Source organism: Epargyreus clarus, unplaced genomic scaffold (assembly GCF_041222505.1).
Source record: "Epargyreus clarus isolate Ecla_fem2 unplaced genomic scaffold, WU_Ecla_fem_2.2 ptg000014l, whole genome shotgun sequence".
NCBI lineage: Eukaryota > Metazoa > Arthropoda > Insecta > Lepidoptera > Hesperiidae > Epargyreus > Epargyreus clarus.
Window position 1 is genome coordinate 9,979,369 of NW_027332222.1, and position 14,706 is coordinate 9,994,074.

Here is a 14,706-nt window from a genome sequence, read left to right on the forward strand (position 1 = left end):
GCCAACAAATGGCCCCTGGAAGAAGACACTCACGACGAGATTCATTCGCTAGTTAGATGGCAACGAGTGCGATAGCCCCGCAGTCCACTCGGAGTTTTCAGCTTAACTTGAGCGGTAGCCACGCAGCCCTCAAGGAAAGCCAGCTAGGAGGTCAAGGGATGCGATAGCCCCGCAGTCCATCCCAGGGACCATTCATAGGATCTTTCATTAGCTAAGCAGCGCTTGACTTGAGCGGTAGCCCCGCAGCCCTCAAAGAAAGCATTAGCTAGGAAAGCATTTCTGTATGTTTTATGTACAAGTATGAATAAACACAGTTCTTAGTCATCTATCTGTCGTTTTTCTCATCACACGTCATCATACTTAGCTTTAGATAATTTAATTTGTGATTGATGAATTGATCATAGGTATTTATAACTTATATTACTAAGATTTTTGGGAGGTAGAAATAAAAGTGGTTGTTTGTTAAGTACATTATATGTCTATATTCAGAATCTTATTCTATAATTTATCACTAACTAAAGTTATAATAATTAATTTAGGGATCTACATGTACAAAATTGTTTATATACAAGAACTTTCATGCAGTTATATTAAAACTAGTTGGTAGGTATATCAGAATAGGTTACAGGGTTTCAATACCTAAGTTTACGTATGGACACAGACAAACAGGAAAATATTCAAAAACTTTAAAACACTGTTAACATTTAAAAATCCAATCGATCAAAGTCCTTTACTTAGAATGTTTTAAAATTCCGAATTTATCTTATCTTTTATTCATTTTAACGGTAATCGGAATTGACTGCTTAGAAAAGTTTAAGTCATTCTGCGAATCGTAAATAATCGAACAAAGGCTTCAAGGTACAAGGATACTGACATGTTTGTTCACATCGTGCAACGTAAAGGATTACACACGAAACGGGCATCGCCCACAGCGATCGAGGTGGCCTGATATTGGCAGTAAGCCACCTGCGACCGAACAATAATACCATTTCAATATCAAAAGAAAAGTTACAACGTTCACTATATTTACACACATTTAACGACTGGACATTTGGCACAATAACGCGTTTTCGGCACTAGCAGACGTGCTAGTTTCAGCATCGGCGATTCGCGGTTTGGCGATTACATCGATGCTGCATCGCGTTTCAGCGATGCGGTAATGCGAACGCGCGTTTCAGCGGCTGCATTAATGCTGCATCGCGTTTGTGGCGTTTAGCTACTGTGGCGTTTACCGTAACGTAGCTATTGTCAATCCGATTCTAAAGTAGCATGTCTGCTGGGGCTGTACGTTCACACACTGCCCTCTGACGTCACTAGTCACTACGGGTTCTGAGCAAATATAGGTATGCAGAGAGATATCTACAGAAATACTTTAGCCTCACCCTATAATTTCGACTTATAACAACGGTGAGTCTTACTCTATTTATTTACATCTCACAATCAGTCATACATAGTTATAACACTTTTGGCAGACGAATTTTCACTTAACTCCTTATAAGACTTAATTAAAATCGTTCAATTACCATGCTTCGATACGTTGACTTTAAAACAGCCGTAAAGAAGTATCGAAGGAGCTAACCACAAAAGCCTTGTCGCATATTCGGTTCTCTATACAAATATCAAGAGCAAAATAAATAATTTAGTTGGCACTGTATGTCGTCCTAAATAGGCCGGACTAAGTTGCTAAATTTCTATTGAATAATTTACTTTTAAATAAGAAATCTACTCTTCTGCTTTACAGCAGTAAGTTGAAACCTATTTCACAACCGGTTACCGATGTTAGGTGTTGGTATGACTTGAATCTACGATGAGGATGATACCTATTGAATATTCTAGAGTTTCTAACTTGAGATTTAAAATTTGATATTGTCAAGAGTCTAGTCAGGTTAATTCGAGGAATTTCTAGAAGTTGCTGTCGTAGTCGGAGCGACGCCGCGAGAAGTGAGACCGTGGGTACTCCCCAGTGTACCCATACACTTGAGATCCGCCGCCTGTCTGCCCGTATAATTGCGATCCTCCGCCGTAGCTAATGAAAAGGAAAGAAAAACATTTCAGAAAAACGTCTTGTTAAGTACAACATTCCGAGCGGAAATTAAATTCTCGATTGGGAGAAAATACGTTCTAGTTCACTCTCGAGATACAATCCTTGGTCTCTCACACAGCTATATTGCTGTGCCTACATATCGTAGAAAATACATACATTGTATTGAGTTAATACTGTGATTCTTATGAAGAAGAATCAACTAAGGTAGATTCGTATTTTCGTGATAAATTTAACTGTCTTACGAAATCATCTCATTTTGTAACATTTATGTCACTTATACACAGCAATTTAGCATTATTAACTCAAGTCATCATTGTACCAAAGGAAGACTGCAGAATCAGCATTATGTTTCAAGTTTAAGTTTAGAGTTAAAGATAAGTAAGACTTAAAAGTATTGGAAGTTTTTAAGTAGCTTCAAAAACAACAACGAGAGCCTGTCACAAAAATAAAATTGCCTTGAAAATATGTCTTCAACGACCAATCGTATTACGATACTCCGTTCTAACAAAACTTACCCATAACCATTTCCTGTGGCTCCGTATATCTGCGAGCCACGCCCAGAGTCTGGCGTGTAATGCTGCATGTATTTCTGGAGCTGCGGAGTCCATTCAGATCTCCAAGAGTCACCAGGATTTGGGTACGCTAGTTGCTCGATGAAAGCCGTTGACATGCGCTGGGTAGAAAAAAATAACTTTTAATATGGGGATATAAAAAAAGGAATAACACAATTTAAGAATGAGGCAGAAGTGTCCAAAAATAGTGTATTATCTTCATTTGTTGAAGCTGAGAATTCTTCCGTACTTTTCCCAAGTTAAGAGTGTGTGCGTTAATATCTGAGCGCTATAGTGTTTTTTTATATTAGTACTCGTAAAATCTGCATATAATGTTGTATCAGCGATCTAGTAATGTCTTGATATATCCAATTACCTTTCCTGAAGGAAGATACGGAAGATCTCGCTCCTTCATTTGATGCATGTCATCGAAGCCGCCCATGTGACTCTTGTCCAATTCACGAAGCATGTCTTCACTTAACGGAATTGGTTGTTTAGTTTTGGTACTCTTCTGTCGATTGACTAGCTAAAATGTAAATTCAGTTATTAACATAATGAAACTTCATATGAGTACATCGTCTCGTATTACCTTTATATGAGTACGGTACATACCACAGTGACCCCAAAGATGACGACAAACAGAAGTGAAGCAAGAGCTATGACGATAACAGCGATACCCCATTGTGGGAGCAACGATTCCTCCTCAGGTTCTTCGATAGTTGGTTCTTCGCGTTTTGGCAACACTGAAAAAGAAATATATTAAAAGTTAATTGAAGAAGAGCAATGCCAAAAAGTTACTAATTAAGGGAATGAGAATAGTTACCAATAAATTCTGTATACGCCGGATCCATAACAAACTTTCCTATTTCCAATTTCCCAGCTGATTTATCAATCGTCTTTGTCATCTTTTCATTGCTCTTTCTCATTCTATCTTCATCAGGTTGGTCACCCAGCATCACATCGGGATCAAATTGGTCATCTACCTTCTGTTCTTCTAGAACTGAGCCTGGTTTAGCTGCGTGAAGAGACTTATGGAACAATTTCTTAAGTTTCAGAGTATCGACTTTCTCTTCGACTTCGTTTAGTTCGATAAAATAGTCCACCAGTACAGAGCCTTGACTAAATCCGTCTATGCGGATTCCTTTGTACCATTTGTTGAGTAAATCAGATTTTGAGTAGACGGAATTGAGCTGAAAAATCATAATTATTATTAGTACTTAATAGTTCTCTGAAAAAATAAGTTTTATGGTCTCGATATACCCCAAAAAAGCTTTACTATAGACAATAAAATCAACTATTATTTGCTTATTGTTACCTCTTCTTTAACTTCCTTGGCCAATCTTTGCCATTCTATCGTATGTTGATCGAGCAATTCGGGCACCCATGTTACTCCTGTAAAAATAAATAATATACTTACATTGGATTTTTTCTATAACACAAAATTACTATCACACGGCTTTTTTCCAAAATATGTAGATAAAAATGTAACCTTTATGTTTGGTTAAATAATGTTTGATTATATACCTGAGACTATTTTAATGGTAGCAGCAATATCACACTCTCGTCGGCATACTCCAGGAGTGGTCGGTGGAGGTGGCGCTGAAGTCGTTGTCGTTGTAGTCGTTACACGTCGAGTAGTTGATTCGATGGTAAGTTCTGATAGTGGTGTAGTAGATGTAGCATTCCGTTGAAGTTCCAGCAGACGCTCAATGGAAAATGGTGTCGTAGATGGAGAAGGCCAGCCAGTGAATTCAGTTGAAGCTCTGAAATATGTTTAAGAATTAACCCTTGCAAATTTAAATAAAATATAATATAGTTTATTTTGTTATATTTACCTCGTAGGCCAACCCTTTTGAATCTTTGGTGTGACGGGAGGTGGACCAATACTTGTTCTAGACGTGGTAGTCTTCCTAGTAGATTTACCTCCTGGTCTAGATGGGAAAACTAACTTTATGCCACCGGGTGCTTTAGTCGAGGGAGCGGGCTCTTCAGCTTCCTCAGATTTGTTTAATTTAAATCCAGGTGGAAGAAGGCTTGAAATATCAGCAACTTTGATCAAAGGAACTTCTTCTTTATTTCCGGTGCTATTTGGTTTAAACCCGGGTGGTAAAAAGGCTGATATGTCTATTGGCGCAGGTTTTACAGGAACATTCATGACCTTAGGTTTTACTGTAGTTGCAGAAGCAGCAGAAGAACTGTTTGTTTTAAAACCTTTGGGTAAAAATTCCGATATATCAAGTTTTTCTACCTTATCCAGAATGTCTACTTTGGTCGTTTCTTTATTATTAGAAGTTTCAGTGGCAGGAGGCTTGTATCCCGGTGGTAAAAATTTACTAAGGTCATCTTTTTGAATCTTTTTGTTGTCTTCTTGTGATCTGTTTTTGGGTTTATATTCTTTAGGAAGTAACGATTTGTCATCAAGTATAATAAGTTTATTTTTGGAGCTAATTCCAGATGACCGTCCTTGAGTAGCATTAATTATGATATTTCTAACAGTGGATGATGTTGGAGAGGCAGTTGTAGTCGTTGTGGTAGTCGTCGTTGTAGTTGTTGTACTAGTGCGTTTGTCTTTAAATGATAATCTTGGTTTGTAACCTGGCGGCAGCAGACCAGATAAGTCATCCATGACAGTCACTAATGATGGTTTCTTTTTGGGTTTAGGTGTTGTTGAAGTTGTTACTCGTGGAGTAAATTTCTTTATCAGAACAGGTAACGGCTCGGGTGAAGATCTTTCAGTGATCACAGAAACCTGAGTACTCTTCAATGTAAATACGTTAGGGGGAGTCGGTGTTGTACTTGTGGTAGTAGTAGTTGTTGTGGGTTCCGTGGTTGACTCAGTTATAAGTTCAATATTTTTATTATCATTATCCAAATTTCCAGATAGAACAGCACTTGATAGTTCTGATTGTATACTATCTAACTTGTCATTAATATTTTCAGTTGAAGAAGAACTACTACTTTGACCGGATATATCTTTTGGATTTTTTGTCACAAAGTCTTCATCATCTTCATCCTCCTTTTCATCAGTTAAAACTTGTTTCTTTTCTTCTTGCTCCACAGTTGGGAATGGTAAAAATCTGGCTCCCGAAACACTTCGGCTTGTTTGAACTGATGCTACTACTATCCAATTTTCAGTAGTTACAGGCGATGTGTCATTGCTCTCACTACTTAACATAGATGTGCTCGTTCCAGTAGATTTTGGCGTACTTGGGGGGTAAGTTACATCCGGTATTGAAATAGTTCCATTGACGACACTCTTAGTTGTCACAACGGAAACCACTTCTTGTCCTAGGATAGATGGTGTTTCTATTGATGATACATCTTCCTTAGAGAATGTAAATTTGAGGCTGGGCGCTGTAGTATCCTTAACATTATCAGGCTGATCTATCAAAGTTGTGTCAACGAATTGTTTAAAATTATCATCTTTAACCATTGTTTTTTCAGGTTTCATAACTAATACATCAAATGCTGTTACATTTGTATTAATTTCTTCTGTAGTTTTTTCGGGTTCTTCAGATGCATCATATTCATCATAAATATCAGTAACTTGTTCAGAAGAATGAGTTACTGGCGCCTGTGTTGTATGTTTCACTTCAACACCATCAACTTCGTCATAATAGTATTCTTCTTCACTTTCAATGTCATCTTCAGGTTCATCATCATCTAGATCATGAGCATCAATTGTCGTTGTTGTTGTTGTTGTTGAAGATGAGGAAGTTGATGTTTGTTTTTCACTAGATGTTTCAACAGACAATGACTCTTCGGGTGATATTTTTGACATGTTGTCAACATTCATTGAACTTGCATCAGGCTTACTATCGTCTGATTCTGTATTATTTGTATTATTTGATTTAATAACTTCAACATCGAAAGACCCTTGAGTATTTTTCATTAATTCCCTAAACGAGCTGATATCACTGATGTCATCTTCAAGTAATGGTTCTATGTCTAATACAGACTTGTATTCTGTAGAGGGTCCTTGATAATTGTTAAGAGTATTTTCGGTTGGTTTTAAGTTGGTGCTATCTGAGTATGTATTCGCAATTGGTACATTCTTCTTACCGTCTGAAGATTGTGAATTATAGTTAGAAAATCGTGAACTATTTGGTTTGATATTCAGTCTTTGCTTGCTAGCAAGCTTGGTAGGATTGTATGTGGTGACTTTATGATGATCGAATAAGTCTTGATTGTCGCTGTCATATTCATCACCATGTGCTATGTGACCAGTCTGACCATTACTTTTTAGGCTATTTCCATCAAATGGTATGTTTTTAAATCTACTGTTTTGTAAATAGTCAATATCTGGATTATTTAATGTTATCTGACCCAAAAATGTTTCGGGTTTTGATGGATCATTCTGGTAGGCAACCGAATGTATCTGTGAAACATCTGGCCTTTTCGTTGAAGCTGGATGCACAAGTTGGAAATTAAATGGTAGCGCTGGCCTGAATCTTTGCCTCTGTGAGGGTGTAAATTCTGGTTGATTAACATAATACTGTGTTCCAGACTGACTCCTGCCTGTTGGCAACTGGAAAGGTGATGGGTTTTGGTTGTAGTTTGGACTAGGGAACCTCACATGACCATCGTTATACAGAGGTTGTTGTCCAGTAGGCGCTACTCGGTAACTGTCGCCGTGTTCGAAGAATGTCGACGGACGGTTATTTGGAAATAAAGGTGGTTGAACTTGAGCGAAACTTCTTTCTACGGGTGTGTAATAAAAGTCGTTTTCATCTGAAAAGAAAGATACAATTCTATTAGACTATAGGTCACATCATTATCACAATAGGTACATCTTAAAGATTACTATCACCATGTCCCTAAATTGTAACATCTGTAATTGTTTAGATTTTATATGCAATGCAAAGTACTATTCAGTTGGTAACAGTGTTATTTTCCTTGTATCACAAATGTGCATTACATGTTATCGACACTCGACATCTCACATGCGTATTAAAAATGTTTAGTCATAATGATTCGTAATCGTTGAGATATGTAGCGTGAAGAATGCAGATAAAGTCTCTCTGAATGCAGGATGAGAGACGTTTTATGGAGAATGCGATTTAAATATTGGATTTATTGCTTTTATAACTGTCGTGTGAATCTACATAATGCAGGATCTGAATACCATTGCGAGTTATAAGTAAATACAGTTATGGCGCATACTCGACAGTATTATTTACTTACAACTTGCAATATACGTACATATTTCAAGCGTATTTTTTATTTTTTTTTGTACCTTAAATAAAAGTTAATATTATCTTTTAATGGATTTAGAATACATACAATACATAATAATACAACAAACGCATTGTGGGGTAGAATACCTTAGCACACTCTTCAATCGTATCAGAACACAAAAGCACTGAACGCTACAATTTAAGGTTTGTAGAGTAAATTATCTATAAGAGACATTAAAATATCTCAAAATTTAAAATCATTTTTTCTATATCATCATTTTTGTTTCTTTTTTATCGCTTAAAGCTTTCTACACTCACACCCACACTAGGATTCCCTGTATTGTGGGTGAACTCTATGAATACATACAGAGACAAATACACAAACACCCAGACTCCGAAACAGAAGTCTAAGTACATCATCTGTCTGGCCGGGGATTAAAACCCGGGATTCTCTGCGCGTCAGACAGGCATGGTGATCGCTCCACTAGGCGGGTGGTCAAAATTATGCTATAAACTGATTTAGTTTAATCGAAACTTAATAATTTTATGCCTTTTATTCTCATTTCTTCATCGCCTTTATTATGCAATACAATGCGTTATTAAGTAATCACATTATAATATTACGAATTTATAGCATATCAATAACCTCAATATTTTAAATCGGTTACATTAATTGTGGAGTTATGTAATTATATAGTATTGCGATAAATCTTTTATATGTCCTTTTAATGTGATTTTAAATATTTAAATGTAGACATTCTCTTTATAACTCTATATTCTTATCCAATCTCTAATATTCCAATTTGGTATAAGAAAATTAATAAATTTATTAACATCATCTTAGAAACATAGTCTGAATAAATTTAAGATATTCATTAATAAATAATTCAGTTATATTTTTACCTGTTTATTAATTGCTTTTATGTTAAACAGGATCATTCTAAAATAACATTATTTACGCTTCCTCAAAAGTATCAACCATTAAAATACCTACTCCAGATTAGACCAGATTAATTGATAACTTACTTAAAAAAAAAATTAACAACCCTAAGGTTTCTTTTGGAAACTAAAGATGTCTTCCTTTAACGTTGAAGCAAGTGACAATTAATTTTAAATATGAATATTCAGAGGTGCGTAAGATTCGTGCCTCGGACCTCTCATTGAGGGATCAAGTTTCAAACAAAAGCTATCACTACTTATAAGTGTGTACTCAGAGTATATTATGATACACATACAGAGTACCAAATAGACGTTGATAGCTCCGAAACCAACCCTAATATTTCATGTAGCTCTTAATCAAGAAAGTTATCAACATAAACTAACCTTTCGACCCTAGTTCTCGCAATATGGCCTCGGTCGCTTACATCGTTCGGAAAGATAATCTGAAGAAAATTACTTTCCTGCGGATCATATCCCTAATTAAGAACGACCTCGGTTCTCATCAGGGCTCAAGTGGGAACAGGGCTGCCAAAATTTTAGGTCTACGAAGCGAAATTTGATATGTGGTCGAATAAGGCCTGACCGGAGAGATATCACCGTTACAGTTAGACACCGTTATGATAGAGTTACAGATATCACAGTTATCACCGAGAAGCAGTCTTACATTTCAGTTGAAGGGTGAAAATGCCGGGAATGTATGTATTGGGTAATCTTAGCCCTAAAGAGTGGTACCTTATCTATGAGACAAATCCTAACTCTATATTCTTATCTATGAGACAGGCTTTAGGTAGAATCTGTCATAGATTAGTAAAGATAACTCACTCCTAACAAGAAAATGTAACCAGTTTTGACAATTGAAATTGTCACCGTCGTCTATTTTCGTGTTTGAAAAATATTAAAAAAATATAGTTTTTAGATAATTTACGAATGAAACGATATTTCTCCGCACTTATTCTTCGATTTCGTGTTTTTGCACCACTGAACTCCGCATGTCGGCATTGTTCCGCGTAAATTAGACCATGACAGCCATTAAATGGCTGACAGAATTGTCAGCCGTTTAAGCCATTAATGGCTTCCTACAATTACAAAGCGGTGATATATCTATACTTATCTATGAATCTGTTCTATATCGTGTAGGTTACAAACGTCCATGGGCGGCAGTGACAGTACAGGCTGCATACGCGTTTCTTACTCCAAACTTATAAAGAACTCGATGATAAATGAACTGTAATTTTTTATAATAATTAATATATATAGTTCAAATTATTGATACTACGAATACTTATATAACAAATCAAATAAAATATAAAACAAACTACAACATATTTGTGACAGCCCTAAAAAGTAGTAGTAAGCAACACTGAGCATGATAGAAAATCGATATTATATTGGAACACTTAACTATGTACGAGGCCCCCGATGAGCCATCCTCTTTACATACTAAGTGGCAATATTCTTAATTATGTATTTTCTTACAGCTCAACAGATAATTTCGCTCCCAACTTTTCAACTAGTGTAGCCTTAGCTTTACCAATAGTCTTAGATATAAAATTCTCGTGTCACAATGTTAGTTACCGTACTCCTTCGAAACGGTTTTACCGATTTTTACCAAATTTTATATGCATATTCAGTTGGTCTGAGAATCGGCTACTATCTATTTTTCATACCCCTAAGTGATACGGGTTGTTCACCCTTAACACTTTTTTATTTATATGGCAACATAAAGTTTGCCGGGTCAGCTAGTATTATATAAAAATGAATAACTTATGCTCATTTGTTTCTTTATTCTATAATTAATATTAGGATACTCCTTTATTGAATAAAGAGGGAATTATTTTAGGCACGTTTGAAGAATTCAATGTTAAGGGAAACCAATGTATTGTCAAATTCTACTTAAACATGAAAAGTTTTTACGGGAGTTTATTTCTGCGTTATACTAGTAATAGCAGTGTTAAGCGCTGCTGTGTTCTGGTTTGAAGGGATACATACTTTTCCGAGGCATTCCAGCTTAGTCCTCCGGGGTAGCGGCACATCTGTGGCCGACCCCAGGTAGGAATATCTAACCTTATCTAGGATATATTACAGGTGTCAATAGGCTCCTAAATTATTATAAAAAGTTAGGTACCAAAAAAAGAAATGTACTGAATATAACTTTTTTGTAATTCTCAATTTTACAGACAAACTTTAGGGAGAGTTCAGTTGCCTATATTACAGGTTTTTTACCCAGTTTAGGCAGCTGACGATACTTAATTATGTTAAATAAATTACTATTATATAAATATTACCTCAAGAATATCCAAATTTGAAGTATTGCTACTGTACGGATTTTCCTTTTCAATTTAAATTCGTATATTGCACGACTCATGATGCGAAGCATCAGAGAGTGCTTTACGATCGAAAAATTTTTTTCGCTTCATTTTGGCGGCTATTTTTATTATTATAGCCTTGATAGTTCACGGAATCAAGATATTTTGCATACTATTGTCGAGATAATTTAATGGAGATTAATTCCATACTTTTTAAAAATTGATTTACTGCAATAGAATTGGAAAAAAACACCAAAATAGGTCAAAAAAATTTCCTGTCCGTTATGTGTGAAACCTGAAAACACTGTAACTTGTGAAAAAATCCATCATTTGAGTTAAAAAAAAATTTTTAATTCTAATCGACGATTGTAGGTCACTGAATGCGAATGATTAATTAATTCAGTGTCGTTTAATTGCAATTAATAAAAACGAAAACTACAAGACTGTATATCTATAGATATTATGTACATTTATTCCACCAGGGGCGCTTGTGCAGTACCTTCTTCCTACTACAACTGTTTTTTCGGCAATTAATTTTGAAGGACTTAAGTTTTTTTTTATATATATTTCATAATTAAATGAGCATTATGAGTCGTGCACTTTTGGATTTTCCAAACTTTATTTTGTCCTTCACCCAACTTAATACGTTGTCGACCAAGTTAAAACCCGAAGAACTATTTTCTATACTACCTCGTACAAAGTAAGGTAAACAAAATAGTGTGTGCATACCCACAGTAAAGCGATTGAAACGAGCGGGTCGCGCAAACAACTGCCCCTGTAAATTGGACTATGGGGTACCTACGGCAAAATGTACCGGGTTCCGTAAGCAAGGGGTAAAAACAGATCCTTATTATCATAAGCAAGGGATAAAACCTTATTATTAAGCCTCCGTTGTTTGTTCGTCTGTCACAGAGCTCTCTCTCTCTTAAGCCGTAATAGATAGACACTTAATTTATTTATAGATTATGTAGCCTGCTATAACAACTGTAGCAGCTATAACAACAAATGCTAAACATGAAAATAACTTAAAAATAAATAGGGGTCGCTTAGCGACCGTCGCTATACAAGATACCGCTATCTATTGAACCGTAATGGGTAGATAGTTTCATTTTTTTCAATGCCTTTACTTTAATGGCTGGTATAACAAATTCTAAACATAAGCGACAATTTCGTGGTGCGGAACCCGCGGAGTGCGAGTTCGACTCGCGCTTGGCCAATTGTTACTATACACACCATCGTTTTATTACACTTGGGTGCTTATATAATAAAGCGATTTACATATAATGAATATTAATACGGTAGCTTCGTATTCCGTATGTAAGCTACAGTTTATTCTGATGTGACTGGGGCCTAATTAATTGATAAATAGTAATTACGAGCCAAGACTCTGGGGAGTGTGTATTTTTGTGTACACTCGCAGAATTAATTATGCTCGAAATATAAGTAGTTTGTGCCATCTTATTTCTAATTAATAATATTATGTAACTTCCTATTATATACGAAACGTAGGTTTCTTATGAGTGTTACTATGTGAAATATGCGACCCGCGTGGCGGAGCGGTCACCATACCGGTCTGACGCGCAAAGAGTCCCGGGTTCGATCCCCGGCCAGACAGATTTCTAAATGATGAATTTAGCTTTCTGTTTCTGGGTCTGGGTGTTTGTGTATTTGTCAATGTGTGTCCATGGCACCCACGGTACGGGGAATCCTAGTGTGTGGCTGTGAGTGTAGAAAGCGTTTGTTAATTATTTATTTAGCTTATTTCAGACAATAATTTACAATTTTATAGATATCAAATATTTTTTTACAATTTGTAAATAGCCAAGAGGCATGCGGTTTACATGATGGGAAGAGGCCTCACCCGCACATTGAAGGTCTCATATAAGTATATCTCATTTTAAACTACGACACAGTAGTCCATAACTAAGCTGTTTAAAGGCAAAAAATAACATTAAACTACAAATTGTTCCTTGTATACTGATTCTAGAAACAGATTGATGATTTATTCCATAATGATCTTTAAAACTAGAAACTGCCTGACGCTTACAGAGAATTTGCTATATGTTGAATAACTTCATATAGTTAGGTTTAAAGAATCCTTATTTTCTCATAATACACATGGTCACTTAAAATGAGAACTTAAACTATTTACATAATAAAGTTGTGTCCGGCAGTCGTGAGTATTATATAGTGTAATAGTATTTTATGTGTGTGTGTCTGTGTGTGTGTGTGTATATGTTTTGTATATTATAACATATTTAACACAAGAATAACTTGTAACGCACACTAACCACCAATATTTAAGTACACACCAACTTTTTGTAATTAATTTATTTTCTTTCAAAGTGGAGCAAAGTTGTCGAAGATCAAGCGAAAGTTTAATTCAAACTTGTGTTTGCGTTTGAAAGAACGAAGCTTTATATAACTTACGGTGGTTTCAGATAATACGTACGCACAATTTGCTAATAAATCTGTATTTAGCGAGCATTTTGATAAAATAAAATAATTAAAATAAGCAGTTCATTTACTTTATATATTCCTGTGACGGCAAAACATAGTCGGTGAACGATAAAAAAATATAGTTCAAAAAACTAAAAAACACGCTTTTATGATAAAATTAACTAAAAAGTAGAAAATCTAAATGAATCTAGGAATCAATTAAGGAACAGTAAATAGTATAATTGTGAAATAAATCTACAAAGTTTGAACGAAATCTGGCCGTTTAAAGTGGGTCAAAATCGCGCCCAAAGAAGTCGGTTACAAACATACAGGTGAAGCTAATAAAAAGCGTGTAAAAATAACGTACGTATAATATTTTCCCTTGTGAAAAATATTTGGAAACCAAAGCAATCTGTGAGATTGAGAAAGGTTTTGTCCAAAGACCACCATGCTCCATGCCCAAAAAACAAAACAATAGACTGTATACATATGATTACCAACGATATATTCGTTTAATATTACCTCAGATACATTTTACCGCACACGACTTGCGTTTTATCTTGCATATGCACGTGCACGATTAAACGCTTCAAGTTGTGGAACAGCATGAGAAAAAGGGCGAAGTTTTGCTAAAACAAAGGATTCTCGGTTCAGTTCACACCACGCCGCAGCGCGCTAGCTACTCGTATCGTGTTTCAGTTTGTGCAGTTTATTTGCGACGTTCCGCTTTATTTTTTGCTGTTTTTCCATTGCAAGGAAGCTATGGATGTGTGAACTAATAGAGTGTTTGGTTATCATTGCTTTTTTTATAATATAGGAGTAGCAGACGAGCATGTAGTCCAGCTGATGGTAAGTTGCTACTGCCGCTCATGGACATCTGTAATCAACCCCAGATACGATTAGAATTTCCTACCTGAGGTCGGCCACAGATGCGCCGCTACCCCTGAGGACCAAGCTGGAACGTCTCGGAAAAGTATGTCTTCCTTACCAACCCCTTCAAAACGGAACACAGCAGCGCCTGACACTGCTGTTATTAGGCAGAAATAGGTGTGGCGGTGGTGCCGCCGGAGTCGAACCACAAAGGGTTCTACTACCTTCAAAAAGCTTCGATTAGCTTAGCGTTAAATGTTCGCTAGAGGTGTTTTATGAGGACGGATACGAGTTAAGGGTTCTCTACCGCTGAGCAATGTAGGCGACTTACAATCACGGGCTCTATGCTAAGACTAAAATATAAAACCATACTATTTACG

At 36.1% G+C, this 14,706-nt stretch overlaps 1 protein-coding gene across 1 annotated transcript in view; it reads right to left on the reverse strand.

Moving 5' to 3' along the window:
* Positions 1 to 455: 455 nt before the first annotated feature.
* Positions 456 to 14,706, reverse strand: part of LOC140747528 (uncharacterized) — a 106,819-nt gene continuing 92,568 nt past the window's right edge. Inside the window, exons 3-10 of the mRNA XM_073080035.1 lie at positions 4,431 to 7,326; positions 4,120 to 4,358; positions 3,911 to 3,987; positions 3,419 to 3,785; positions 3,208 to 3,338; positions 2,972 to 3,121; positions 2,560 to 2,717; positions 456 to 2,026 (exon numbers count right to left, since the gene is read on the reverse strand). Coding sequence (XP_072936136.1) covers positions 1,903 to 2,026; positions 2,560 to 2,717; positions 2,972 to 3,121; positions 3,208 to 3,338; positions 3,419 to 3,785; positions 3,911 to 3,987; positions 4,120 to 4,358; positions 4,431 to 7,326 — 4,142 coding nt within the window. The 3' untranslated portion in view covers positions 456 to 1,902. The remainder of the gene's footprint in view (positions 2,027 to 2,559; positions 2,718 to 2,971; positions 3,122 to 3,207; positions 3,339 to 3,418; positions 3,786 to 3,910; positions 3,988 to 4,119; positions 4,359 to 4,430; positions 7,327 to 14,706) is intronic.